The 25583-nt window shown below is 44.3% G+C and overlaps 1 protein-coding gene across 1 annotated transcript in view; it reads left to right on the top strand.

Moving 5' to 3' along the window:
* Nucleotides 1-24154, top strand: part of NSG2 (neuronal vesicle trafficking associated 2) — a 30736-nt gene extending 6582 nt beyond the window's left edge. The window contains exons 3-5 of the mRNA XM_057383502.1: nt 6031-6150; nt 20746-20856; nt 22370-24154. Coding sequence (XP_057239485.1) covers nt 6031-6150; nt 20746-20856; nt 22370-22561 — 423 coding nt within the window. The 3' untranslated portion in view covers nt 22562-24154. The remainder of the gene's footprint in view (nt 1-6030; nt 6151-20745; nt 20857-22369) is intronic.
* The last annotated feature ends 1429 nt before the right edge of the window (nt 24155-25583 follow it).

Raw genomic sequence — 25583 nt, 5'->3', positions numbered from 1 at the left:
AAACTACTTTTGTTCTTGGGGCTGTGCCTTACCCTTCTCAGCTGCTTTCAGCTCCCCGGGCATTTTGTGCTGCATTTCACTGGTGATGCCAGGGCTGAATACATTTGCTGTCTTTGTCCTTTTGTGATGTTCCTTATGCCTGGAATGTCCTCCTGGCACAGATTCAGGAGACCACTTTTTTCCTACCACCCTCTGTGAAACTCATTTTCAGCACAACACCCATTAGATGAGCTGATACAGGGTAAAAAACCAGCAGAGTACTGACCTGGGTTTCTCCAGGGACTATGGATTTGATCAAGGGCATATTTTTCTTTAAATTTAAATTTTTTAATTTTTTTTTTTTTTTTTTTTTTTTTTTTTTTTTTGCTGCTTGATATTTCAGGGATTTAATGTATTCAAATAATGACTAGGATACCATTACCTACATTCCAAATGCCAATTTTAATACCAAATCAACCTTTGGGAAGTCTGCCTGCTGAGATGTGTCCATCCTGTAGATTTGAAAGCATAGCTGCCATTCCTGTAGGATGGGACATAGCCATAATCATTTGGGGAAGCTTTAAAGACCTAATTCTCTAAAACTCCCAGAATTTGCAGCGTTGTCAGGTAGTCTGAGATTAGTCTACCTTATCCAGTGTGTCCTGCTAATGGCAGTAGCCAGGGCAACAGTCAGGAGATGCTGCATGGAGCTGCTCATGCCTATCAATGTTTCATCCTAAGCCTGCAAGGCAGGAGATTGTTTTAAGCCCTGAAACACGATTTTTCCACCTCTTTTCCTATATTCTTTTAGTGCTGAGTATTTTAACTTCAGCTGCTGTTGGCAATGTGCACATCTCATTTGCTCTTTGGAGCTGGCTCTGTGTGAGGATCAGGCTRGAGAATTGTGTGGGCAGGCAGGTGGTGAATTCTGGCCATTGCTTGGCTTGGAGCACACGAGGAGAGAAGCTGCCCCAGTCCCAGCAGGTTYAGTGCCAGGTTTACACCAGGGTCACCTTCTGCTGTCACCTGGCCACTGCTGCACCCTGAGGTCCTGCTCAGCCATTGATGCTCAGTAACAAAGGCAAATGACCACGACATTGGTGCCAGTGAGAAATTTTTTCCCCTTCTCTCTTTGCAAGGCATGGACAAAGGTGTGGAAAGGAAGGAMGGAAGCTGAGTCTCATTTTCATTTAAAAGAGAGCATGACTAATCCTCCTGGAAACCGGTGGGGGTGTTACAACCATTTTGTGCAACTACAAAGTCCAGCTTTGAACTTGGAAGGAACCTTTCTCCTTGGTAGCAGCAACACATTTTGTTTATCTCTTCTGTCAATCTGACAGCCACTCCGGCTGAGAGRCTCTTCATTATTAATAATCCCAGGAAGTAGTATTTTAAATTTTTATGGTTTGTGCTTTGCAGCACCTGAACCACAATATATTACATGCACCGTGGCAGTGGAGTGGGAATTACAGCAGGGCTGCATGTCCTTTTMCAAATGAATAATTTAAAGTTTTCACAATGCCAGTTATGTTAAATATTATTACTCATTTCTTCAGGGAAAACCATAGAGCTCAAACGCAAATATAAAGTGGCAATAAATGATGTTACATTTAGCCAGTTGGAGACAAGGCTCAGAATTCATATCAGTTCATTTTCTGAAACACTTACTTCATCCCTTTGCTGGAAAATCCTTTTCAAGGTTCCATGCTTAATGGGATATTTTTCAATTTGTCACATTTCACATCTACTCTGCTCCTTCCTCCTCACAGCAAATGCTTTTAATATAGCCCACTTGGTTAGCAGCTCGCTTTCTTTTCCCTTTCAGCAGCCCAAATCCCTGGATTTCCCAGCACTCTCCCACTGTTTACCTTCTCAAGGTTGTCGATGATGGATTTCCTGCTGGTGTAGGCAGACTCTCATCTGTTGTTTCTCACCTCAGCACACCTATAATTTTCCAAAGCATCGCTACAGAGCGAGTGCATGGTCCTGCATTCATTAAAGCCATGGAAAGATTTCCTATTGATTCCAGTCRTGGCACTAGCATTAAGCCTGGAATAATAAGAGCATTTAGGTTTAGGACTCAATAAATRTATTAGCAAACAGCATCATTAGAAACATCTTGTGTGGAGCAGGATGATGGATGTGGCTTGTGGTCCTCTCGTGATGGGGTTTCACAATTTCCAGGGCCGTTCCCTGCAGATTGCTCTGAGCTCTTCAGAAGAGTGTTTGAGGGACTGGAATGAGGAGCCTGAAGATCCGAGGAAGAGAACAGAATATAAAAACCTTTCCAGACGTGGAGAGAGTTACTACATCTGCTGACCTGGGATGTGTGAGGAGGACAATTGTGCAGAGAGCTGCCATTTKCCATAGGTTCTCTGACTGCCTTCCCACCCCAGTCATCTTTTGCTAGCTCCTAATCCCAAGAATGCTACATTTATATGGAGAATCTCCTGGAGCTGCTGTTCTCTCTCATTAATGAAATTGTGCGTTGTAAGAAATGAACCAACCATGGTTTGAACTCCTGACTCAGCCACCAAATGGGACTCAGAACATGACTGAGATTCTTTTTTTGTCTTTTTTCCCTACTCCTCCCTCGATCCTGGGGTCATGCTGTGTGCAGAATGCTTTGAGCGCTTGCTGAAGAATTCCCCAGGATCCCAAGCATCGGAATTGGAACGGGCTGTGGGAAGGTGCCTGAAGCCAGCTCCTCGGCCAAAGCACTTAGATGCACACTTAACTTTAAATATCCAGCTCATCCTGCTGATGTTAATAGGACTACTTGCATGCTTAAGTGCTTTGCTGAATTGGTGGTTAATTAGCTCAAATTCTAAACAAACCTGGTTATGGRGAAAGCTGCAGTGTGGATTCCCATAATTAGATGTGTCTTTTTGCTGGTCCATGGAAACTTTTCTCCCCTCCGGTATTTTCACAATCACTCTGCAAACCCCATCTAGAAAGCAACTTTCAAAGAACAGCTTTATTTTGGATACAAAGTGCAAAGTCCCAGTTAATTTATTGGTGTTTCCTTTATCACATACGCACCTAACAGCTCAGTTCCTACAACTTAAAGTGTTGGATCTCTGGGAATGGTGTGACTAAGAACAGATCAGAGGAGCAAGATAATSTGCAGGGAGATTCCCTGAGCTGTACCCATCTGGAAGTTCACCCCTTAGAGCAGCTCTTCTCCAACRTGCCGGCATCCCAGAGGAGAGAACGAGGAGATGCCATTTCTTTCTCTTCTTTTTCCTTTGAATTGCAGCCTCCTCCCGACCCCAATTTTACCCTCCCTTTCCCTGGTTTCAATCCAGAATGACAATTCCCAAGCCAGGACAGACAAGGAGAGGCAGTGGGGATCATTCTGTTGGCTGTGGGTTGGAACAAACGGCAGCAGCTCTCCCAGGAAAGCTGTCGTGGTGTGAGATGGATGTGCCTTGTTTGCATGGAAACAGTGGGATCCTGAGCTCGGCTGGAGCTGCTCSGGGGCAGCCAGTGATAAATGAGCGCTGATCATTGCACCGACTGTGGAGTCAGGAGGCTTTTATTACTCGACGTTCAACAGTAATTTGGGTAGAATTTCTGGAAGACTTCGCTGCCAGGAAATTTTTTTTCTCGCTGACAAAATGGAAAAAGAAGGTGAAAAAGGAGTGATGGCAGGGAATGGGGAAAGGCAAATTTTCCCCATCTAACTCAAACCAGAAAGCTGGAAAATGAAAACAGAAAAAGAGAGAAAGATTAAAAAAATGCTAAAAATGCAGAAAGGTTTCTTTAGAAGATTGATTATTSCTTTTCTAAATTTGCACTTTTAACTCTGCAAGAGTGGGATCCATGCTCAGGCWGATTTATTTAGCCCTGTGGGGTACTGAGCAAGAGGGAGCTCTGTTCTTCTCAATGTACACCCCATGCCCTCAGCAAAATTGCATTTTTATCATTTCTGGCACAGTATTGAATGGTGCCCCCCCGCACTGCAGGTTTTCAGTTTTCTCTTTGACCTTTGTCATTTGATTTCTGTGCTCTCCTTTCAAAAGGAGACTTCACTGCCTGCTCTGCCTTTCTTCTGCTGAGTAATTCCACCGGGTATTTGACAAAGACACTTCTGGAGAGCAAATTTTTAACCTTTGCAATGCTAAAAGGCCTTTAGCAMAGGTACTTCTTCCCTCTTCTAGCAAAGCTTTCTGATACCTCTGCAGATTTCTCTGCAAAACACTGTCCAGGGTGACTCTGGCTCTGTGCACACTCATKTCACTGCTGGCACAGTCAGCAAACTGTGCTTCAAGTACTTCTGATCTGACTGGGGCCTGAGCTTGCTTATTTGTTCCCAGATGTGATAGAATTGCTGCTGGACCTGACTGATGCCTGGTGAAGGAAGGGCTGTGTGGGTTCATTTTCACTCTGTACCTCTGCAGACAGCATGATTCAAACTTTCCTGCTTATTGGTGCAATGTAACAGTTAAAAAATARCCATAACAAAATTGGTGTTGATGATGAAGAAAATTAAATTATATCTAGAAACAAAGAAGGTTTTTAATTGGATTTTTTTTCCATATTACGGCTTTGTGGTCTTTCATTAAGACCCAGTGTTAGAATCTGTGGAAAAGCCATCGTGTAAATTGAAAAAAAATTGTCTGCAGCTAAGATTTGTATCAAGCAGGAAGCATGAATTTGGGAGAATTGGATATTGTCTGAAAACAGAAAGAGAGCAATTTCTAAACACTGGCTGGCAGGTGTTGCTGGCTGATGCTCTATAATTTACTGTACTGGGTTTACAAAAGGCCAGGCAGAAGACTGAAGGCTGGCCAGCTGCACGAGTCTGGGTGCACTTGCTCCTTTTGAGGCAGAAAATGAGGTTATTGCTTGTTTGAAGCTCAGAGCTGACCTGGGCCATTTTGTCTTGGCTGCAGAGGGAGATTTGCTTTATTTTGCCCACAGTGTGCTGGACAGAGTGAACAAAATGGGTTTGATTCAACAGTGGGTTCAGAGTAGGGTCAGGATTCACCCCAAACCTGCCCAATCAAGCTTCTCCCCATGGGTCATTTCCCATMTTCTGTGTTGTGTCATCACAAATCCTGAGCTCCCAAATGCTCACAGAAATATTTTTGAGTGGCTTTTTGTCCCTTMTTCTCCCCAAGTATTAATATTGCAAATGCTCCTGTAATAAATACTATTGAGAGGGATTYGCTGAAGGGTGTAAATATTCATCAGTCTTTAATGATTTGCATTTGAATCCAGAAAATTGGCTTATGACTCCTCACTGCTTTTCTCTCCCTCTGATTTTCACATGCATTAAATGCAGGAGGATTAAATACCTGGGGTTCTCTTTGGTCCAAAGCAGACTTTGCTGTCTTCATTTGGAAATAAGTCCTTGATTAGCTGGGAACTCAGCCTTGTGCATCACTTAATCTTTTCAAATCCTTCACCACGGTTTTGTTTCTAACTAAGAGCTTTAGGATTGCTCTTGTCACTCGCATCTGGAGCAGCCTCCACTCCTGGAGTTTCTCATTTTCACCAGGCTGCAGCTCAGTATGRGGAGCCAAAAAGTGAAGGGTCTTCTGCACTGGTGTAAACCACCTCATTTTATAAGATTAGTAGGACCTGGATTAATCAGACACAGATCTTAGGGGAAAAGCCAAGGTGATAATGGAAGATAAATATTGATAATCTGGAGGCCTGAATGAATGAGACACCAAATGGCCTAAATTAAAATTGGCTTCAGCGGAGCTTGTTTGGACAGAGCTTTTAATTACTGAGGCTCCTTAGGATGGGCTGTTCTTCTGCCTGTTGAGCACGGTATAAAAATTAAATGCCTAGTCCTAAACAAAAGTGGGTGTCAAACATTTTGCTGTCAGCTATTTTAAGGCTCAGTGTGATAAGCTCACTGTCCTACTTCTGTGTATCTGCCTATTTATCTGCCTCCTGTTCCTGAGGGGATGATGGGTTTATGTTCATTTATGGTKTTTGTGTAGGTCCAGGGGATGGTTTATATAGAAAAGCTTAGATAACAAACCGAAAATCTGTGCTGTGGGCAGAACCCTTAAAAGTGTTGTTATTTTCCAGGTAATTGTGAAAACAAGAACAGAATATCAGCCTGACCAGAAGAACAAAGGAAAACTCAGAGTTCCCAAAATTGCTGAATTCACAGTCAGTTTCACTGATGGGGTAACAGAAAGACTAAAGGTAAGAAATGGTTGTTCTGCTGCCTTCTGATGCAAATGCCATTCATTTTAAAATAACTGAATCAAAGTGACAGGAAAGACATAACAAATTTAACACTCCACTCATCACCAGGGTCAAAGAGAGGCTTATCTGCATGAGTGTGAAGATTTTTTTTTATGACAGACATGAAAATACTATCTTAGCTACATCCAAAGKAGGAAATGCTTTTCTGTCCCACAAAAAATGAAAATCATTTCCAGCCCAAATTAAAAATAAAAACAAGTTTGAATTGTTTTCTTTTCCAAACATTGGCGTTTAAAAGAATTTTTAAAATCCCAGTGAAGATGGAAACATTTTGTTTAGCCTTTTAAAATTCCTTTTGTCTCATAGCCAGACAACGCTTTTCATATTTAAAATACATTATTATTATAATTATATTACTATAGATTAAAATCCACTTCAAAATGCATAGAAAAAGAGATTTTAGAGAAGTATCCAAGCATATCCTGTCCTGTAAGCAGTTTTGCTTCACAGGAATTGGAATACTGTGACGGAAAATGTTTCCTTGGGAAATTTTCAACAGGCTMTACTCAAACATGGAAAGAAACTCATGAATTATTGAGTGCCCTYGGTTCCTGTTGACTGCAGCACATTAGAATGGCTCAGTTCCTCCTAAAATTAGACTCCAAGTGTGTAGCTGCCACTATTTCCTCCCTTTTCACTGCAAAGACCTGGTGCTTTTCTCCACTACAGAGCATGGCAGTGAGAAAAATGTGAGATGTGATTGCACATTTTCAAAATCAGAAGAAATATCAATGATTTGAGTAGAAAACACAGAAAGTGGGCAGTGCCTGGTTACAGCCCTTCTCCTTCCAAAGCATTATTTATTCTTAGGAGTCATGTGAGGAAATGTTTATGGTTCTTGGGGTTGGTTGTTTTTTCAATGGACATCACAGTTTGATCTAAAATTTCTTACCTGCTGTTGATATTTCCTGAATTCTTCACTGAGCTTATTGTGGGCGTAGTATCTTTTTACCACCAGTGGTAACTCTCCACKGTTAAATCCCAGTCTTGGAAACCACAGCAGACATTTTCCAGTGTGAGGGACACACAAATCATAACCAGACACGATGTGCCTGAGAACCAACAATAAATTTAGAGCCTCCTGGACTTAGAGTCCCCTGCTGGATTGGGACCCACAGTAAATGGCCTTGTTGATGTTGTAAATCGTRGTGCCTCAGTGGATATTTAACACTCAGTCCTGCAGCCCTGAAGGGTGTGAAAGGCAGTGTTAAAACCAYGTTTTAWTCCCACCARAAGATCTGACTTTGTTATTTAAAARAAGCAATCAAGAACATCTCCCTACACACTGAGTGAATGTATACTCGTGGATAAATCTCATTTCCTCTGTCTTTCTACAGAGTATCTTGTTTTACCCATTCTTCAATCATCCAGGTTGCTGTTGCATTTCAACCTCTCTTTTCATGCATTTTTCCCTTTTCCCATCCTGTTTTTGGTGCAGTTTTCCCATTGCTCCCACCCAGAGGCTCCAGCTGGGAGCCCTTGCAGAGGTGGGAGCAGGGCCTCTTCCTATAGAGCCTGGCAGCATCACAGTTTCATTTTTTAGCTATTTTCTTTCCCTAAAGTCCATATGATTTTCATTCTCTGCTCTTCAATGTCAACTTATTAATCAGGCAGCCTCTGGTCTAATACTGGATAAGACTCTAAGCTTCTCCCTGCTTGCTTTTCATAAGGCTGCCATGTATCCCATTAAATTTRTAGTATTATTTCCTGACAAAAACTAGCTGAGATAGTAGGTAATATTTATTACCTTTTGTACTTTTTATTGCTCCACATTTTTGCCCCAGTGTATATTTTTAGTGACGTTACTAAAAATCCTGCCCTCTGGTTATAAGCTGGCCTATTATCTGGTACTGATAAAATCATTTTGCTTTTTTTTTTTTTTTTAAGAGCAGATCATAGTAAATACTTCAATTCTATTATCTTAGTTTGGCTACATTTYTAAAAGCTTTAAAAAAGATGATATAACTGTGATCATGGTATTTTCTTTTGCCCTTTTGAGAGTGGAAAAGCCTTCCAGGAGTATTGGGTCCATSCTGTGACCAATCCCCACCKKGTCMCCAGCCCAGAGCACTCAGTGCCACCTCCAGGGATGGGCACTCCAAACCTCCCTGGGCAGCCCCTGCCAATCCYGAGCACCCTTTCCATGAGGAAATTCCTGCTGATGTCCCCCCTGCCCCTCCCCAGCCCAGCCTGAGGCCGTTCCCTCCTATCCTGGGACAAGAGGCTCAGATTCTGTGACAGAGAAGAGCAGGATGTTTGGAGAAAACCTTGAGACCGTGTGAACTTGCCAGCCAAGTCCACTGATCCACTTTTTTTTGCCTTTTGGGTATCTTTTATTTCAAGCAGCTAATGAATTATTAGACAACTTTCTCACATGAACAAGCCCAAGCCAGAATTTAAGCTTATGCTTGCATATTTTTCATCCATCCAGAATAGCCCAGATCTGAGCTCTTTAATTATCATAAAGAAGAGACTGTCCCTAGGCAACGGTTCTTATTTCACACCAGCTCTTCCAGGAATCTGAGATAGCTCCTGCAACTTGTCACATCCCCTAATAGATGAGATTATGATTCTCTCCGGCTCAGCACACTGTGTCCTGCAAGTTTGACCAATTAGGCTGATTCTTCAGCTGGATGAGTCAGCCCATACATCCTTTATAACAACTGTTTAAATAGTTGTGTGTAGATGGGTTACAAGAAAAYGATGTTAAAATAGCCTTATGGTTGAGCCATCCATACAGAAATTTCTTTTCTCGATTTACTCCTCCACAGAGAAGCAAAGAGGACATTTTTCTAAGCTGACAGGCAGTGATTTATAGACCTTGCTTTCTCCAGACTGCTTATACCTCTGGAGTGTATTCCTCTAGGAAGTTTTTGAACTGCAGAGATCTTGTTTTGCAGTAAGACTGTGAGCTGAGGGTTTCCCTGGCTGAAGGGGAAGGGTGTCTGCTGTTTGCCTTTCATTTGAAATGCTTTGAAGGGAGCTCTTGTTCCTGGGCTTTGCCATCCAGTGACAACACTGAGGTGCATTAGAGAAGGTCTGCAAATGTGCTGCCTCTGACTCCTCTGTGGGATGACAGCTCTAACCCTTTGCATCTGAGGCTTCCTGCTCCTTTTCACCAGTTACACCCCATGTTACAGCCTTTGAGAACAATCTCTCATACRTGAATAATCATTCTGCCCTTATTTCTATCAGTACTGAAAAGAGATTGAATCCTTTTTGCTTTTTGAGCAGRTTATCCATTGAATGAAGCCTTGTTACTTCTGGAGAATAGGTTTTTCCAGTGACTCCTCTTGCAACCAGTTCAGATAACACAGAAATCAGCCAGAAGCACTGAGTTATTAAATAGCACCTGAAGAGGTGCTGGAATGGCCTTTCAGAATAGGCTTACAGAGCRTTGGGTTGGCACCTGTAACTGCTGGTCCCTTACTGGTTTTACACAAACTGGTCTCTTYGTTACACCAGTCTGAGCCCTTTATCACCACTGCCACAGACCTAGTCATTATTTTCAGAGAGGTAATGATTTATTGGCTATTAACTGGGTGATAGCTATCTCCCATAGTTATCTGACTTCTCAAGTGTTCTACAGTTATTTCCTTTTCATGGATCGGTTTCTTTAAAGAGTTGATATTTTCAGAGTTAGAGTAATTAAAATCTGTACTTGTCTTTAACAGAACAAGTTGGGAGTGGGTGTACGGGGGAGAAGTCGAGATWTTTAAGATGTTTTTTGCAAGCAATTTATCTACCTGGAGAAATCATTGCAAGTATTGATCATTGCTTCACTGAGGAAGACTGGGAACTTCATTCTTCTTGCTACAATTTGGCAAGATGCACTTTGAGAGTTGCTGGCTGTGTCATCTGTTCCTGTTGAGTGTGCAGTAACAATTACTCTTATTAGATCACCCTTCTCCTCCCTCCACCCTGAAACTGCTCTGACACGTGCAGATCCAGGAACCAGTGGATGTAATTATTCCCCACACTTTTCATCAGCTCCTTAAAATGTAGTGGAACCCATTCAAATGCTTCTGGTGTTGAAGTGCTCCTGCTGGATCAATTATTTTCTTCTGATCTAATGTGAAAGATTTAGAACAAAATTGCTTTGTCTCCAGCCACACCCTACGAAACAGGCSTTGATGCAAGAGCTGTTCATGATCAAACCCGAGCCAATATCTGAAATGTTTGGCTCCTAATTAAGAAAGATTTTTCTGGGCCAGGGCCAAGGTTTCATTTCCTGTTGGTGGCAGCTTTGCTAAATGGAAGATGCTCCCCTCCTTCCCCCACTRGAAGGTAACCCATCGAATCCCCAGGGAATTCAGAATTTGCTGCACACACAGAGCCCCAAATGTGGYTTTCCTGCTCCTCCTTCCCAAACTCCCCATCCATGCCATGGGCCCTGCAAACTCCTTCATAGGGTGTTCTGCTTTGTGCTGATRCTTCTTCCTCTAACCTGCAAAGAAACAAATCCCAGAGAAACAGCTGAGGCTTTTCATTGTGTCCATTCATAGGTAAATAAATTTAAAGTCTCCTTTAATTGTTCAGTTCCCATGGGGCAGGAGTAACTGCTGGCAAAAGGACTCCTCCCGAGTGTGAGCAGGACAGTTTTCCTCGCTGTTTTTTAATCCTAACAGTACTGGTGTTACCATGGCAACTGCCACATCCCATCGGTTATCGGGAGCTGCGCAGCRGCCTCTGAAGGATCCCATTACCCTGACTGATGGGAGTGGTGCTCCAGGGCGGGAGCACGGGYTGCACTCGGGGATTTCTCTCACTTTGGTAGGAATTGCTGCTGGGATGTTGTTTGCAGGATGCAGGAGCACAAAGGACAAAGCAGAAATGTGGCAGGCACAGGGGAGCACCACTGGCTGCATCATCAGGGCTGGTACCGTGCTTTTCYCCTGAACCTTGCATTAGAGAGGGGCTTGGAGAGGTGTCAGTAGGAAGGGGTTGATTTCAGTCCCCAGGGACTGATTTGGGGGTCATTCCCTTTATCTTATTCTCAGTTATCGTCAGGCAATCTCCTTTCCCTGTGGATGCAGTGGGCATGTTCCTGCAGGGAACTGTGCCTGTCTTCTCCAGTGTGAGTGTGGAGCCAGAGCCTCCTCTTCAGAGGTGGAATATTTTCCAGTGCCATGCCAAAGGTCGAAGGTCACAGGTTCTCTTTTCCCAAAAACCACTGCCCAGCCCTGCCTGGCCCTGATGCAGACTCCCACCTGTGTGGTTTCAGGCTCTCTCTGGTGGTGTGAATGCAAGCAACTGAGAAATGTTGCTCATCATCTTTCTGCCTGAGCACAGAAATCCYTCTTCTGCTCTGGCTGTAATGGGAAGAGAAGAGGACAGGTCACATCTGTCCCAGTGGTTCTCCCAGGCTGGAGGAGGCAGATTGATGGAGCCSTTTGTGATCATCAGTGACAATCAGGAGCTGTGAGCATGGCCTGAGTGGGGATTTGTGGCTCAGCTGCCAGGGAACAGATCTGTCTGATCACATCCCCAGGTATGGTGCTATAAACCCTGTCTGGGTAGGAGTCTATGGTTTTGTAAGTGKTCCCAGCTAATTCCTGACATTTTGGACAGGTAAGGACCCAAAAACATCATATCCATGTTGAAAACACACAAGAAAAATCTATTTTGATTTCATTAGAATGCTCTATACAACTGGCTTAGGGACCACCCTAACAAAGCAAAGAAAAAACCCAAATATGATTGTTTTTTTTAAATAGGAAATGGACCATTCCTTACAGGGCATTCTTGTTTTATATTAGTTTTACACACATAGATACTCTTTTGCGAAGTCAGGAAAAGCTGCTTGACTATTTYATTTTTGCCATCTGTGAGTACTAACAAAGTAATCAGCTGAAGAGATTTGTTCAGTTTTGGTTTGGGTTTTTTTTTACATTTAATTGATTTTTGGAGAGAAGGAGGAAGTTAATTGTTATGCAGAAAATTTCTAGAATTGGAAGTCACAGAGAATATTCACTTGCCTAAGTATTTTTGGGATACACCTGTTGAATCTTTATTCTCCAAACCATTATATATTGAAGGAAGAAAGGATTTACAGAGCAGAAACCTCAACTGATCCTTGGCTTTGGATCAAAATGCTTGAAAATATTTCCCTAAGCGACCACATGGAGGTAGCCCTGGTGCTAATTACAGGATGTAATTGCAGTTCCCAGTGGGTCTAAAGGATTTCTTACACTGCATCTCTGTCTCCAACACCACTGTGCACTTACTTCTGCCACCCCACAGGAAATCTGTGTGTTGGGCAATTTTCCTGTCAGCATTTGAGGTGAAATGAAATATATTTAATACTGGTGTGGCCACTGTAGCAAAAGAGACCGAGCAGGATGGAGTAGCAGGAAAGAATTTTAAGTTTTCAGCTGAGTGAAACCAAAGCAGAGTTTATTGCCTGTCATGGAGTGCATTTGGAGTCTTGTAACCAGACCACTGAATACTGAATAAAAAAATACAATAATCAAGGAAGTGAAATGCTTCACTCACACATATTTTTCCATGCAATGTCCCACTCTCTCTTTGTAAAGCAGCACAGGCTCTGTGATTGAATGTTAAACAGAGCTGAGCTGCCTCTTGTTGGTACTTGCAGATGTATTAAAGCCTGTTGGGTCGGATCCACCGCTAATGGAACTGGCCTCATGCCTTTGAAGGCAGCTTAATCACCTAGATTATTCATTTSTGTTGTTTGCTTTTAAAAGAGTAGCTCTTGTAAGTCATTTGCAGCAATAAAGCTTCATATTTCTAATTCAAAATGGAAAGGCTTTTAATTCWGAAGTTACCCAGGGGACACTTTGCACACCAAGTCCTCACTTTGTTCCTGTACAAAGCACCCACATAATAAGTTTTTAAGGAGAAATGGGTGTACTGGACCATGAATGCAGAAATATTATTAGCTCTATTTCCTGCTCATGATGGGAGACATAAATGCTGAAATGCAGGTGAATTTGCTGGCCTCCTTGAAGGAACAAACTTCCAAGTGATTTTTTTTTTTTTTAAGGTGTAAGAGTGCACTGGAAAAAGGTGTTTGAATTCATGCAAGCCTGACCTTTGGAAGAAGATAATTTCACAAAGCAAATGTACTTCAGCTTTTCCCGAGAGCCAGCCTGATCCTTGGCTGAGGGATGGTGGTGGCCTTTGGGTGCCTTTGTCCCAGGAAAAGCCAAGATTTGGGGAATTTAGATGCTTGCAGCTTTGAGTGGCTTTCACTGGGAGTGAGCTCGAGCTGGGTTTGGGGAGTTTCAGGTGTCAGGAAAAGGCAGGAGCAGAGCAGGGAACACAACCTGCAATTCCAWGAGCTAATCCCTGAATCCATCTTTGTCAGGGCTTCCAGTGCTTTCCCTGCACCAAATCCAACACAAGGGAAGAGCGAGAGAGAAAGATTTTGCATTCATGAGACACTGCAGAGGTTGAGTCTTGGCAGGCAAAGGGCAGGCAAGGAGACAGTTTATTGATGACTTGATTTATCTTGTGTTCCTGTTAATGCATTTAAAAAGGGTCTGTGATGAGCTGAGGCATCCATTGCCATGTCCCACGTGGAGTGACTGGAGGAAATGGCACAGCCAAGACTCTGCAGGGCAGTGGGGAATGGCTGCACGTCAGGAAGGCTTGGAGAGGATGTTTCTGTCTGCTGCAGTCCCACTAATTGAAAAAACACCTCCAATTAGGGGTCTGGGAGGAAGCCACTTCCAGCATTGCTCAGCTCCTGAAATGKGCTGCCAGGTGTTCTCAGGATGTGGCTTTGGGAACAAAAGCTCCTTTCTAAGCAGTTCTTGACTCACCTGACTTGGCTAATTTGGGGGGTTTGCTTCTTTTCTTTTGAAGGTAAAAGACACAGAATTCATTGAATGGCCTGGGCTGGAAGGGACCTGAAAGATCACCTGGTTTTAGTATTCCCACTGGCTTAAGAGAGTTGGAAAAGAAAGGAAATATTCTTATAGAAGGAGGGGGGAAAGACATTTAAACACCTGCAGGGTCTAACAAAATGTCCATGTATTTATTTGTATTTTATATAATGCCACCACTCCATGTCACTATACCACCCTGCTTGATGAGAGAATTTTTTATGGCATTAAATGGCAGAAAAGAAAAAGCAAACCCAACAGAGCTTTTTATTTACCTAAATGGAAATTCACTGATACTCATTGGTGAAGCATCCTTATTTAAAATGGCATTTAGAACTTCCATAAGGAACGGGGGCTTGGAAACAGAGCCATGAATTTTCCATCCAAGRGGTTTGACTTGGCACAGGAAGACATCACGCAGCCCTCAGCTGGCACCAGACACAGTTGAAAAGATCTGAGGCTATTAGTGCCTAAACAGCCACTAGAAATTATATTACATGATGGAGACTGGCTAATATAATTGAGCCAGCTAGTTATTGTGTGCATAATTTAATTATTTGACAAATTGCTTAGAAACACGGTGTGCTCATTCCACACTCGTGCTGCTCTCACAGCTTTACGAGGTGCAGAGCAGAGGAATTGCTGGTGGCTACCYTGGAAAATAAGAGGTTTCTTTTTAAGATTTGCAAACTTGGAGAGGTTCTGTGGTGTTGTCACAGTGGGGTGGGGTGTGCAGAGACAGGCAGAGCCCAGGGGGACATGGCTGGGAAAGGAAATTGGCTCAGAGACAGCCAGTGCTGTTTCCAGTGGATACCTCTGAGGCTTCGGGGTACTTGGATAAATGAGCCTYTCTTTATTCTGTGAGTGTTTGGGACTTTAATTGCTGGGTTGTGAGGGCTGAAAGGAACCATGAAACACTGGAGCAGAGAATCCCRGAATGGTTTGGGTTGRAAGGGACCTTCATGATGATCTTGTTGTAGTCCATGGGTAGGGTCACCTTCCACTATCCCAGGGTGCTCCAAGCCCCAATGTCCAGSCTGGCTTTGGACATTTCCAGGGATCCAGGGRCAGCCACAGCTTCTCTGGGCACCCWGTGCCAGGGCCTGCCCACTCTCACAGGGASATWTTTTTCCTAATATCCCATCTAAACCTACTCGCTGTSAGTGTGAAGCCATTTCCCCTTTTCTTGTCACTCCAGRCACTTGTAAATTATCCCTCTCCACCTTTTCTGTATCTTCTTCAAGCCCTGCAAGGCCACAATGAGGTCACCACAAAGCTTCTCCTCTCCAGGCTGAACAATCCCAGCTCTCCCAGCCTTTCCTCCCAGCAGAGCTGCTCCATCCCTCTGACCATCCTGGTGCCTCTCTGGGCTCTCTCCAGCAGCTCCAGCTCCTTCCTGTGCTGGGCCCAGGGCTGGAGCAGCTCTGCAGGTGGGGTCTCACGTGAGAGGGGCAGAATCCCCCCTTTGCTGCTGCCCACACTGGGGATCAGCCCAGGAGCAGATGTGGAAGTTTCTGGACTCCAGGATGATCCCATCCTCATGGATGATGTTCAGTGTTCTTATGAGAATTGAGGCCAAATTGTTTTATGGTTATGAATTCTRTGATAAAGGACAAAAAAATCCCACCCACCCTGAAACTTCACAGAAGAAACCTCACAGCACTAAGGAATATTTTCCCACAGCTCTGAAAATGTAGATACATGACTAAGGACATTTCCCTCTTACAATGCATCTCCTAAACAATGCTTAAGAATCTAGACACCATCTGGAAGAAAGCTGTGCTGTAATAATCAAGGACAAATCCTACATCTTACTGAACAGTACTAAGCAAATCTGAAGACCCAATTGTGTCACTTTTTTTGCAGTTAGCCTTTCAAAATTTYGGAGGCGAAGCTGTTGCCAGCAGATCAGCAAAATCAGCAACTTATTACAAAAATATTTTTAACAGTGGGGAGCGAAATGTCATTTTTGAAGAAGTGCAGTCAGATCATTTTTGCTGTCAGGGTGTGTGGGTGCTGGGCAAGGCACCACACCAGTTCTTTGACAGAGGTTGAACAGTGGGGCAGCTCTTCCTGGGGTGTATTTGGGGTGTGCCTCATCCCCTGCTTGATCCATCTGAGTSTCCTGTCAGCCTGTGGCTCCCTCCTTGACAGCACACATGAGCTTTCTTGCAATAACAACCTGGATTTGGGTGGTTTGCACTTGGATTTCATCCTGGAATACAGGTGGGAGGCAGCCAGGAGAGCTGGCTCCAGAGGCTCCTATTTTTTTCCCTTTAACTGTACCTTCCATGTGGAGATGTGATAGTGTCAGTCTTCCATCTAATTATCACCTGGAACAAGTTACGGGATGAAGGGGAAAAAGATTGYCCTCCTGAATTTTTCATTGTCAAGCAGAAATCCTTATAATGGATTCATGAGTGTCTGGATGTATTTGGATGCCCTYAGATGATTTTGTGATTTTTTTTCTGCGAGTTAGCTGGGTTGTCAGGGAATTGATTGGTTTCCAGGTGTAATGGAATTGCCATAAACCATARGAAAAGCTTTGCTGCCTCTCCAAGCGCAACTCTTAAGCTCTCCTCTGAAATAACCTTGACAGAATTTCTGCCAATTTTKTTCATAACAAATTTTGCCTTGTTCTTTGCTTTCTTCTTCTACAAAGAGAAGATTAAAACCAAGAGAACTTCTTCAGCTGAATTGCTATTAAAGGTCACCAAATTTCCCAATACCCAGCAACACTGAAGGTATCTTCCAGAACYAGACATGGCAGCAGCAGTGGGATCCTCTCCTGATAAACTGGAATTYTGTGAGCAGGCTGAGAGTGCAGTGCAGGAGCAGAGGCTTCTGAGGTCCMAAGTTCACATTACAGCTGCAGAGAGCAGGAAAATGGTGCAGAATTGTGTAGGAATTTTTCCATGGTAAATGATCTTTATCTCTTCTCTGGGTGCTGCTGGTTTTCCTGTAGGCAGCAAGGCTTTTCTTGGTTATGGCATCTTCTTGGCTCTGCTCCTATTTTAARCGTATATAAGCAGGGAGAAAAGTGTCCAGGGTCAAATACTGATTTACCAGTTTTAGAAATAAAATCACGCCTGATATCTAAGAAGTGCCACCCAYGCTGAAAGAGGGGAAATTTAGGTTGGAGTTGGGAAGAAATTGTTCCCTGTGAGGGTGGGGAGAGTGCCCAGAGAAGCTGTGGCTGCCCCTGGATCCCTGGAAGTGTCCAAGGCCAGGTTGGACAGGGCCTGGAGCACCCTGGGATGGTGGAAGGTGTCCCTGCCCATGGAATGAGATGAGCTTTGAGGTCCATTCCAACCCAAAGCATCTGTGATTGTGTATTATAGGAGTAAGGAATAAAACTGTAAAAACCTTGCCATGGAAAAAGCTGTTAAATAAATGCCCTGCGGTTTGGATGTGCCATTGTTCTCTGGTTGCCTTTTAAATAAGGCTTTGCTTAGTGAGGGAGGAAAAAAGGGAATTTTTGATGAAAAAAAGAAGTTCTGGGCAGCTGATGAAATCAAAGAGAGCAGGAAGGATGCATCCATGGGCTGCATGAAAGGCAGGTTAGCTGGAACACCACTGCAATTAGCCATCCTCTCCCTGGCACAAATCCTAGCAGTGACTGATGTCCTGTTGCCTGATGAGGATGGATCCTTTTTATTCATCTGTGCTGCTGTGAAAATGCAAAAAATGTTCTTCATCTGTGGGGAAAGGGAGGAACCACCGCAAGTGTGCTGCTGTTGATAGGAGTGTGACATCATCCTTCCTGGATGTTAAAAGCCTCTTTCCACATTTTTTGGAGGATGGGGAGTTTTTTTGGTGTGGTGATGAATGTTCTCTCTTCTCTGTTCCCTCTTAAGGGAACCTTTGGGAATCATATGAGATTTTGAGGAGAGGGCAGGCAAATCCCCCCCCTTTCTTTCACCCACTCGAGCAGTCACATGTGACAGATTCATGCCTGCAGCACTTCTAGGTTTTATCTGCTCACTAAATTTTATTTCCCCTCTGTGAGTGTTTATATTGCTTAGAGACTGCCAAGGTTCGTGTTAATCATAAAAAAAAAAAAGTGGAGGTTTATTAGGTATTGCAGTTCTGTGATTCTTTGGTGTTTGAATGTTAATGAAGTTTTGTATGCTCTGGAATAGTTGGGGAGGTGGATCTTAGCTCTGGCATGGCAGAATATCCGGGGGTGGATTTTTCCTCCCTTTCCTCTGRGTTTTAACATCATTTCATCCAGAGCAATTTTACACCATTTATCATCAGGTGTAATATTGTCACGCTGTAATTCTGCAAGTTCAGGAAAGGCAGGAGGGTGAAAATGGGCTCAATTACACCCTGGAGGGAGGGGAGAGCTCAGCACAGGGACCTGTTCCTGTGCCATAATGAATTGGATGTCAGCACTTTGCCAGAGCAGAGTACAGAACGGAGGGGAATTTGTTATTTTTAGGGACTCAGTGGGCAGATAAGAGGAAAGGAACCCTTCCTCAAATTGCAGTTCTAATGGTCATTTCCATAGGCTGTACATGCATGTGGGATTCAGCAAAAAAAGAGACAAGAAGATACATTTATTCACTCTTCAGACAGCTTCGTTCTTTCTTCTGAAGGCTGAGTTTCATGCAACGTTTTTTTTTCAATGTGTATTTAATTTGGGACAGAGTTGCCAAACTGGAGAGCTGAGCATTCCTTATTGCTGAATTTCAAGGCAGGGCATTGGCTTTGGTAGAACAAGATGCACATTTTGCTCTAGTGCCTTCAGATTGACCTCAAAGGACACTTGTGTCACTGTCACCRTGGTGTTCCCTTTGGAACTAGAGGAAGTTCCAGGCCTGACAGGCTCCCCTTTTAAATGAGCAAGAGTTGATGGACATKTGTTCTACAGGGGAAAATGCTCCTCCACACTGACCTGTCACCGTGATTGTGATGGCATTTATCAAGAGGGATCTGTCTTTCCCAGATCTTCTGTTGGAAAAAACAGAGCATATTTCCAGGAAGTCTCTCCCTTTTTACTGTTTTAAAGGGACTTTTTTTTTTTGTCCTGTGTAATACAACTTCTTTTGGGGACAAAAATCATGTCAAATCCATTTCCTTCTCCTTTGAATTGAGCTGAGCCTTTCTCTTTATCATCACAAAAAGGGACAGGTTGGGAACCAGAGGGCTGCCATAAAGGTGAAGTATTTCCATTCACCCCTGTGAGCACTGAGAAGAGGTGGATCCCAAATTTTTTTGGTCAGACTGGTTACARCTTCACTCCTTTTATGACAGACCCCTCTCCAGCACTCCAGGACTCTCCTACACGTGTTCTCTTAGATCCAGCAGTAAATGCTGCTCCCTCTGCTGCTGCTCTTGGCTTCACTGACCCATTTTGAGGCAGATTAGGCCCCAAGGAGAGGGTAATTCAAGCAGGAATGTTAAAAGGCTGGTCGGGCCTTCAGTGAACTGTTTGTCCTTGGCAAAGCCTCTTAGCCCCRGTCTGACCTTTTTACACTTTATTCTCCCTTTATTCTGACTGAAGGGGAGAATCAGAGCAAATTTCAATATTAAGCAATTAGTAATATGCATTGATATAATGTTACGTAATATTATTGTTGTAAAAATATGATTGTATTGATAATTCTGAGGTATAACTAGCAGCTGCTCTTCCTGACAAGTTTGTCCACTCTGCTGTAGGAATTCTCAGTGTTTTCCCACTTYCTACCATCAACTCTCCTGCAAGTTAAAGCTTCTATAAGTAGATAGGATGCATAGATCCTGCAAAATCCTGGTGCAGACAGCTCTTATTTAGGCAGAGTCCAGAGAAATTTATGCAGCATTTGTGGAATTATGGGACCAAGGAAGCTTTGGGAAAGGAGAGGATGGGAGTGTTTTACAGATCCTTACTCAGTCCTTAAGAAATACAGCAAAAATCAAGGGTGGGGGCCTTAGTCCAGACATGAAATAGGGACAGAAAACTTGCTGTTGGATGAAATATTTAGGAGGGACCTGGAAAAAGCTGGAGAGAAACATAAATGTGCATCAAAGTGACCTGCTGGGAATGAGGAGGAATATTTGAGCCCCAMAGAGGGAATTGTGTCTGGTACCTCCAACACCAACATCTGCTCTTGAACGTGCTGTGGGATTTCCAGGCTGGGCTTTGTCAATGGTTGGGATGTTGTGCTTTTTCAGCTTGGAGAAACAGGATTCCCCGTGTCCTGCAAAGCCCAGTTTATCCTGGCTGGATCACCCAACAGGCACAAAGGGATGTGTGCTGCAGAGGCTTCATTCYTCCTCCCTGCTCACCTGCCTCTGCTCTCAGAAACTGGGATCTGCCATGGTCATAGGGCACTTTATCCACACACATCACACCTGGAGTGTGGATTCTGGCTGCTGCTGGGCCAGAGCTCAGAGCACGGGAACACAAAGGCTCCAAGGACACCAAATATGCAAATATCCATAAGCAAAATCCATACATTTGCAAGGGGTTAAAGAGAGGAATGTGCCCTGCTGAAAGCGCKTGGGGGATGGGGATGATGTGGGAATGCAGGGTATTGGCTCCAGCACTCACTCAATTACCATGCTTAGTTAAGTACTGCACGGTAGAGTGACGGCTGCAGTCTGTTAGGATGTCTGTTCCTATAAGTCATTTAATTATGAGGTTGCTCGTATGCCATTTTAACATATGTACAGTAACATTATCCCTCTTTTCTAGGTCACTATCCTCATAAGCCTGGCTCTCGCATTCCTTGCCTGCATAGTGTTCCTTGTGGTGTACAAAGCCTTCACTTACGACCACAGTTGCCCAGATGGATTTGTTTATAAGGTAAGGAACTTCAGAAGGATGAATTGCCTGAGCTAATGACAGCCTTCTAATTGCCTGCATGGTTACAGCCCACTCTGCTTTTTTTTTGACTGGGCCAAACAGAACATTTGGCAGGGATGTGTTGAAATGGAAAAAGTGTTATGGGAAATGTGGACGTGCATCTGCCTCCATCAGCTACTGTTACAGTGTAATTGTTGGGATTAGCATTTKCTGAACACTACAGACAGATGTTCAGCAACAATCCCTCATATTTGTGAATGGATTTATTGCAGCTGGGATCCTGCATTTGCTTCCCACACTCCYATGTAGCTGAGGTTTACTGGCATACATTGTAATGCAAAGCAAACTGCTGGAGTACTGACACTCSTGTCCTTTGTGAAAGAAATCCACATTTGCCCAAGCAGTTCACTTTTAGGTGCTCTTGTTCCTCTATCAAGAAAAAAACCATGTAACAATTGCTGAAACCTCACTTGCCAATGACTTTATATTGAATATTCACAGAACTGTTTGTCTGGTCTGCTGAGATAAAAAAAAATAGTTTGCGAAATAATTCACTGAGTCCTCGCTGTGAATAAACTCATAAACTCACAGGAGTCTTGACCACACTGGACATAATCTGTGAGCTGGAAAATAGAGTCAGATGTTGGTGTATTAGTCATTGTGAATTATTCTCTTAGGTTATATAAAAAGGGAGAATTTGGATTGTTCAGAATGGAAAAGAAAAKGCTTTGGGATGACTTAATTGTCTTGGCYTTCCAGTACCTGAAGGAGCTACAMGAAGGATTGAGAGAGGYTCTTTACAAGGGCCTGGAGTAACAGGAAAAGGGGAAATGGCTTCACACTGACAGAGATCAGGGTTAGATGGGATACTGGGAAGGAATTGTTSCCTGTGAGGGTGGGGAGCCCTGGCACAGGGTGCCCAGAGAAGCTGTGGCTGCCCCTGGATCCCTGGCAGTRCCCAAGGCCAGGCTGGATGGGGTTTGGAGCACCCTGGGATGGTGGAAGATRTCCMTGCCCATGGTGAGGRAYTGGAATTGGATGATCTTTAAGRTCCAATTAACCCAAACCACTCTGGGATTCGAGGATATAAAAGAAGTTAGAACAAAATGAYGAATTTCAGCATCAGATCCAAACCTGAACTTGTGAAAAGAGCTGACCCATTGGGCTGTGCCCCCTGCCATCCCTGACTAGGTGCTCATCCCACAGGTCAGGCTAACACTCTTTAACAGAGCAGCACAAAGCAGCTTTTTGTGCYTCTGCCTGTCCTGTGCCTGTCAGGGATGAATTCTGCTTTGGCCCAGCACACRAGCAGAGCTGCCCCTGCTCTCTGCGTGTGTCAGTCCCACAGTGAACCAGCGTCACCCTCATTCCACAGCCCAGTTCCCATCCCGGAATGCCAATAGCAGCAGGTTGGGAAGGCCAGGCCCTGAGGGGCAGCTGCAGCAGTCTGAGTGCACACAGGAGCCTGTGAGAGCTCATGGCATCACTCTGCTTCTCTCGCTTCCCTCCCCAGCACAAGCGCTGCATCCCCGCCTCGCTGGACGCCTACTACTCGGCGCAGGATTCCAACTCGCGGGGCAGGTTCTACACCGTCATCAGCCACTACAGCATGGCMAAGCAGACCAGCTCCCGGGCCGTGTCCCCCTGGCTGCCCTCGGGCTCGGCCAGCCACGACAACAAGGCYGCCAAGACAGAAGGTCACTAAAGGGAACGAGCTGGGCGGGCAGGGGGACGACACCGCGTTGCTGAGCGTGCCCTGCCCCTCGCAGGGCGGGAGGAAATCCAACCCGAGTGCAGGATCAGCTTAATGGATATTTCTTTTCGTGCATTGTTCTCGTTGATTTGTAACCGAGTCGAGCTCTTGTACAAAGGCATGTTTGATGTTGACTGTACCTTACGATGTAAAAATATTTTTAAATCATTGCTTAACTATTTGTTAGAAAAATAAATTAAAAAACAAAAAAAGCWAATTAGGTAAACAGCCAGAGAGGATAAAAGCAGCAAAAAGAATCTCACAAAGTTTTGTCAGTGCTGGAAAGCTGTGACAGAAGCTCCACRTGCAGAGAAGGAAGAACTGGAATCCTTTCAAGAGGGGTAGAGAGAACACGGTACAAAGATATTGTGATGTTGTTTGGTTTGCCAGAGGGGGGATATTTTGCTGTCAGATTGAATCCAGTGTCAGTGTTCATTCACTGACAGAGAAAAACAAGCATCCCCTCCTGCCCCAAACATGCTCACATGCCCATACAAACCCTGTGCAGTGGCCCAAGGAAATCCAGACAGTTCCTGGCATTCCTAATGAGCCACCACTGATTTTGGCCAGGCTGGGAGGCTGAAATCCAGGCTGCTGTTGGAGATGGTGCAGGATGGGAGCAGGCACAGAGGCATAGTGAAACCCCGAATAAACTTTTGAGCACAGGACTGAGTCAGGAGCTCAGGGCTCTGCTTCTGTTCTGGCATGGATTCCCTGCTTGAGCTTTGGCAATTTCCATGAGGCTTCATGCTTTGGGAACTCTTYCCTGAAGGAAATGCCATTATGATTTGAGGAGCCTCTCAAAAGTGCTGATAGTATTGAGCCCCTAACTTTGCAGCCTCTCATTTTCCCATGAAATGGGATGTTCCTGCTTCAGCTCCCTCAGCATTTCTGGTCATTCCAGGTCACCAGAGAGAGGTACAAATCAAATCTGTGCTTGCAAACCCAGAGCAGACCCCAGGTTTAATCGAGTCCTAACACATCCTCTCCCCACAAATGGCACATGAGATCAGTGCAGGCTGGTGGCATTTGAAACCCCCAAGGATTCTCATTTTTCAGAGCTGCGAGAGCAGGGAGAGCTGAGCAGCAGGAGCAGAGTGCATGGGCAGGGCAAGGTTCACCTTGGACTGAGCTGCTTTTTCAGATTTTTGGCTAGACTGGGATGRAAATTAGGAACTGGCCCCTTCTCCCCTCGCATTGGGCAGTTTTGTCCTCCACGTCAGAGACATTGGGCAGTGTGTGAGGGCAGAACTCCTCAGTCCTACAGGCATCATGAGAAATAACTGTATAGTGTAGCTAAAACTGTAGTGCCAAATGCCATCGTCTGATTCCCCCTCCTCCCTTCCCTTTCCACCTGTAAATCCATTTCTCACTCAAAATGTACAAACCACCCCCTCCACCGACAACCCRAACTCCTGCAAAACCACTGAACAGTTTATAATTTTGTGGTGTATTTTTTGTCAGTAGGTAGCAGAGACTGAAGTATTTTTTGGTGTAACTCTTGAACTTTTCTGACGGGATTAAAATAAAGTTCGATGTGACTGAGCGTCTTGGTGGCTCCTGTGGGTTTTTTCTGCACTGGGAGGGGATTACTCTGGATTTCAGGAAGCATTTCTAGAGCTTACCATTTTCCCCGTTAATGTCCAGTTTTTATTCCCTATGCTCCCACCCATTTCAAACAGGAGAATAATAATTAAACCCAAGCTCATCATCTACTGSCTTTACAACRGRCCTTCCCTTCCTTCCCATTTTAAAACCTATGGATTACAGGAACTTTTCCTGGCAGCAGTGTCTCCCTTGCCATCYTTTCCTGATGCAGGCTCCCTTGGGAGGGGGTTAAACAAGGAGCCCTGCAGGGAAATCCTTGACAAACCCAAGGCTGAACTTTGGGAAAGTTGAGTTCTGCACCCAAACTCTGCAGCCTGATTTGTAACAAACCCACCACTGTATTCATCTCACATGCTTCAGAAAGCAGATTGTGTTGCCTCAAATCCTTCRGCTCTTTGAAATGGAATGATAGCCTGGCATTAAATTGACTCATTCCCAAAGGCTAAAGAACATTTTATAAAACCTTCGGATAGCTCTCCTTCCTAAAGAAAAAAAAAAGTGTATTCAGAGTTGTGAAATTGAGCTACCACAGGAGAGAAACCACTCTGGTGTTAGAGGTCAGCACTGAGGACTTGTGAAATGTATTAAAAAGGATCCAGTGCTGTGCAGGATTGAGTCACAGGATAATTTAACCATGGAATTCTATTGCCACTTTCCCAGTAATACTCTGACTGCATGTTTACTTCAATCAGAAAAACCCAGGAATCAAATCATTTGAATTTAAAGGGTTCTAGCCATTATTAGATAAGCAAGTCAGTGGGGATAACCATTCCTGTTTAATAAGGGAAAGATCAAAATCTATATAGAGTAGAACGAAAAAAAAAAAACAACCGGGAAAGAGTCGGGGAAAGCAAAAGAAACCAAATAACCCAACTCCTGCTGCAAGCCCCATCCCTGTGAATATTGTTATTACAGCTTCTGTACAGGCTGCAGTTGAGCTTCCAAGATTCAACCACATATTTTGATCACAGGAACGGAGAGAAAATTGGAATTGTAGTGCATCATCTTATTATTTCAGTCTTTAAAAGCCTCCTTCAAGGCTGATCATAAGTTTTCAGCACTGATTAAAGAGCGTGTTGGTGATAGCCCAGGCTCCTTGTGGCTGTCAGCTCTCTGTGCAGCCTGAGGCTCTTGAGGGGCTCTGGAGAGYGGTGTTTTYRTGAGCTGTGTCTGGGTGAGGGTGARGGCTCAGYCCTGGGTGCTCTGARGARCAAGAACCYTCCCTGAGCTTCYCCCAACRTTTCTGTGATGGCCAAGTCCATCAGCTCCAAGCTCCTCAGCAGGAGTCCCTGTGGAGCACCYCACAGCAGAGTTTGAACCCCCCAACTGTGGGGCCCTGGGCCTGGAGGAGTTGTCAGGATGCAGG

This window comes from Malurus melanocephalus, unplaced genomic scaffold, assembly GCF_030028575.1.
Source record: "Malurus melanocephalus ecotype Western Australia unplaced genomic scaffold, MMel_1.1 scaffold_637, whole genome shotgun sequence".
NCBI classification, from domain to species: Eukaryota; Metazoa; Chordata; class Aves; order Passeriformes; family Maluridae; genus Malurus; species Malurus melanocephalus.
This window is presented reverse-complemented; position numbering and strand designations above follow the sequence as displayed.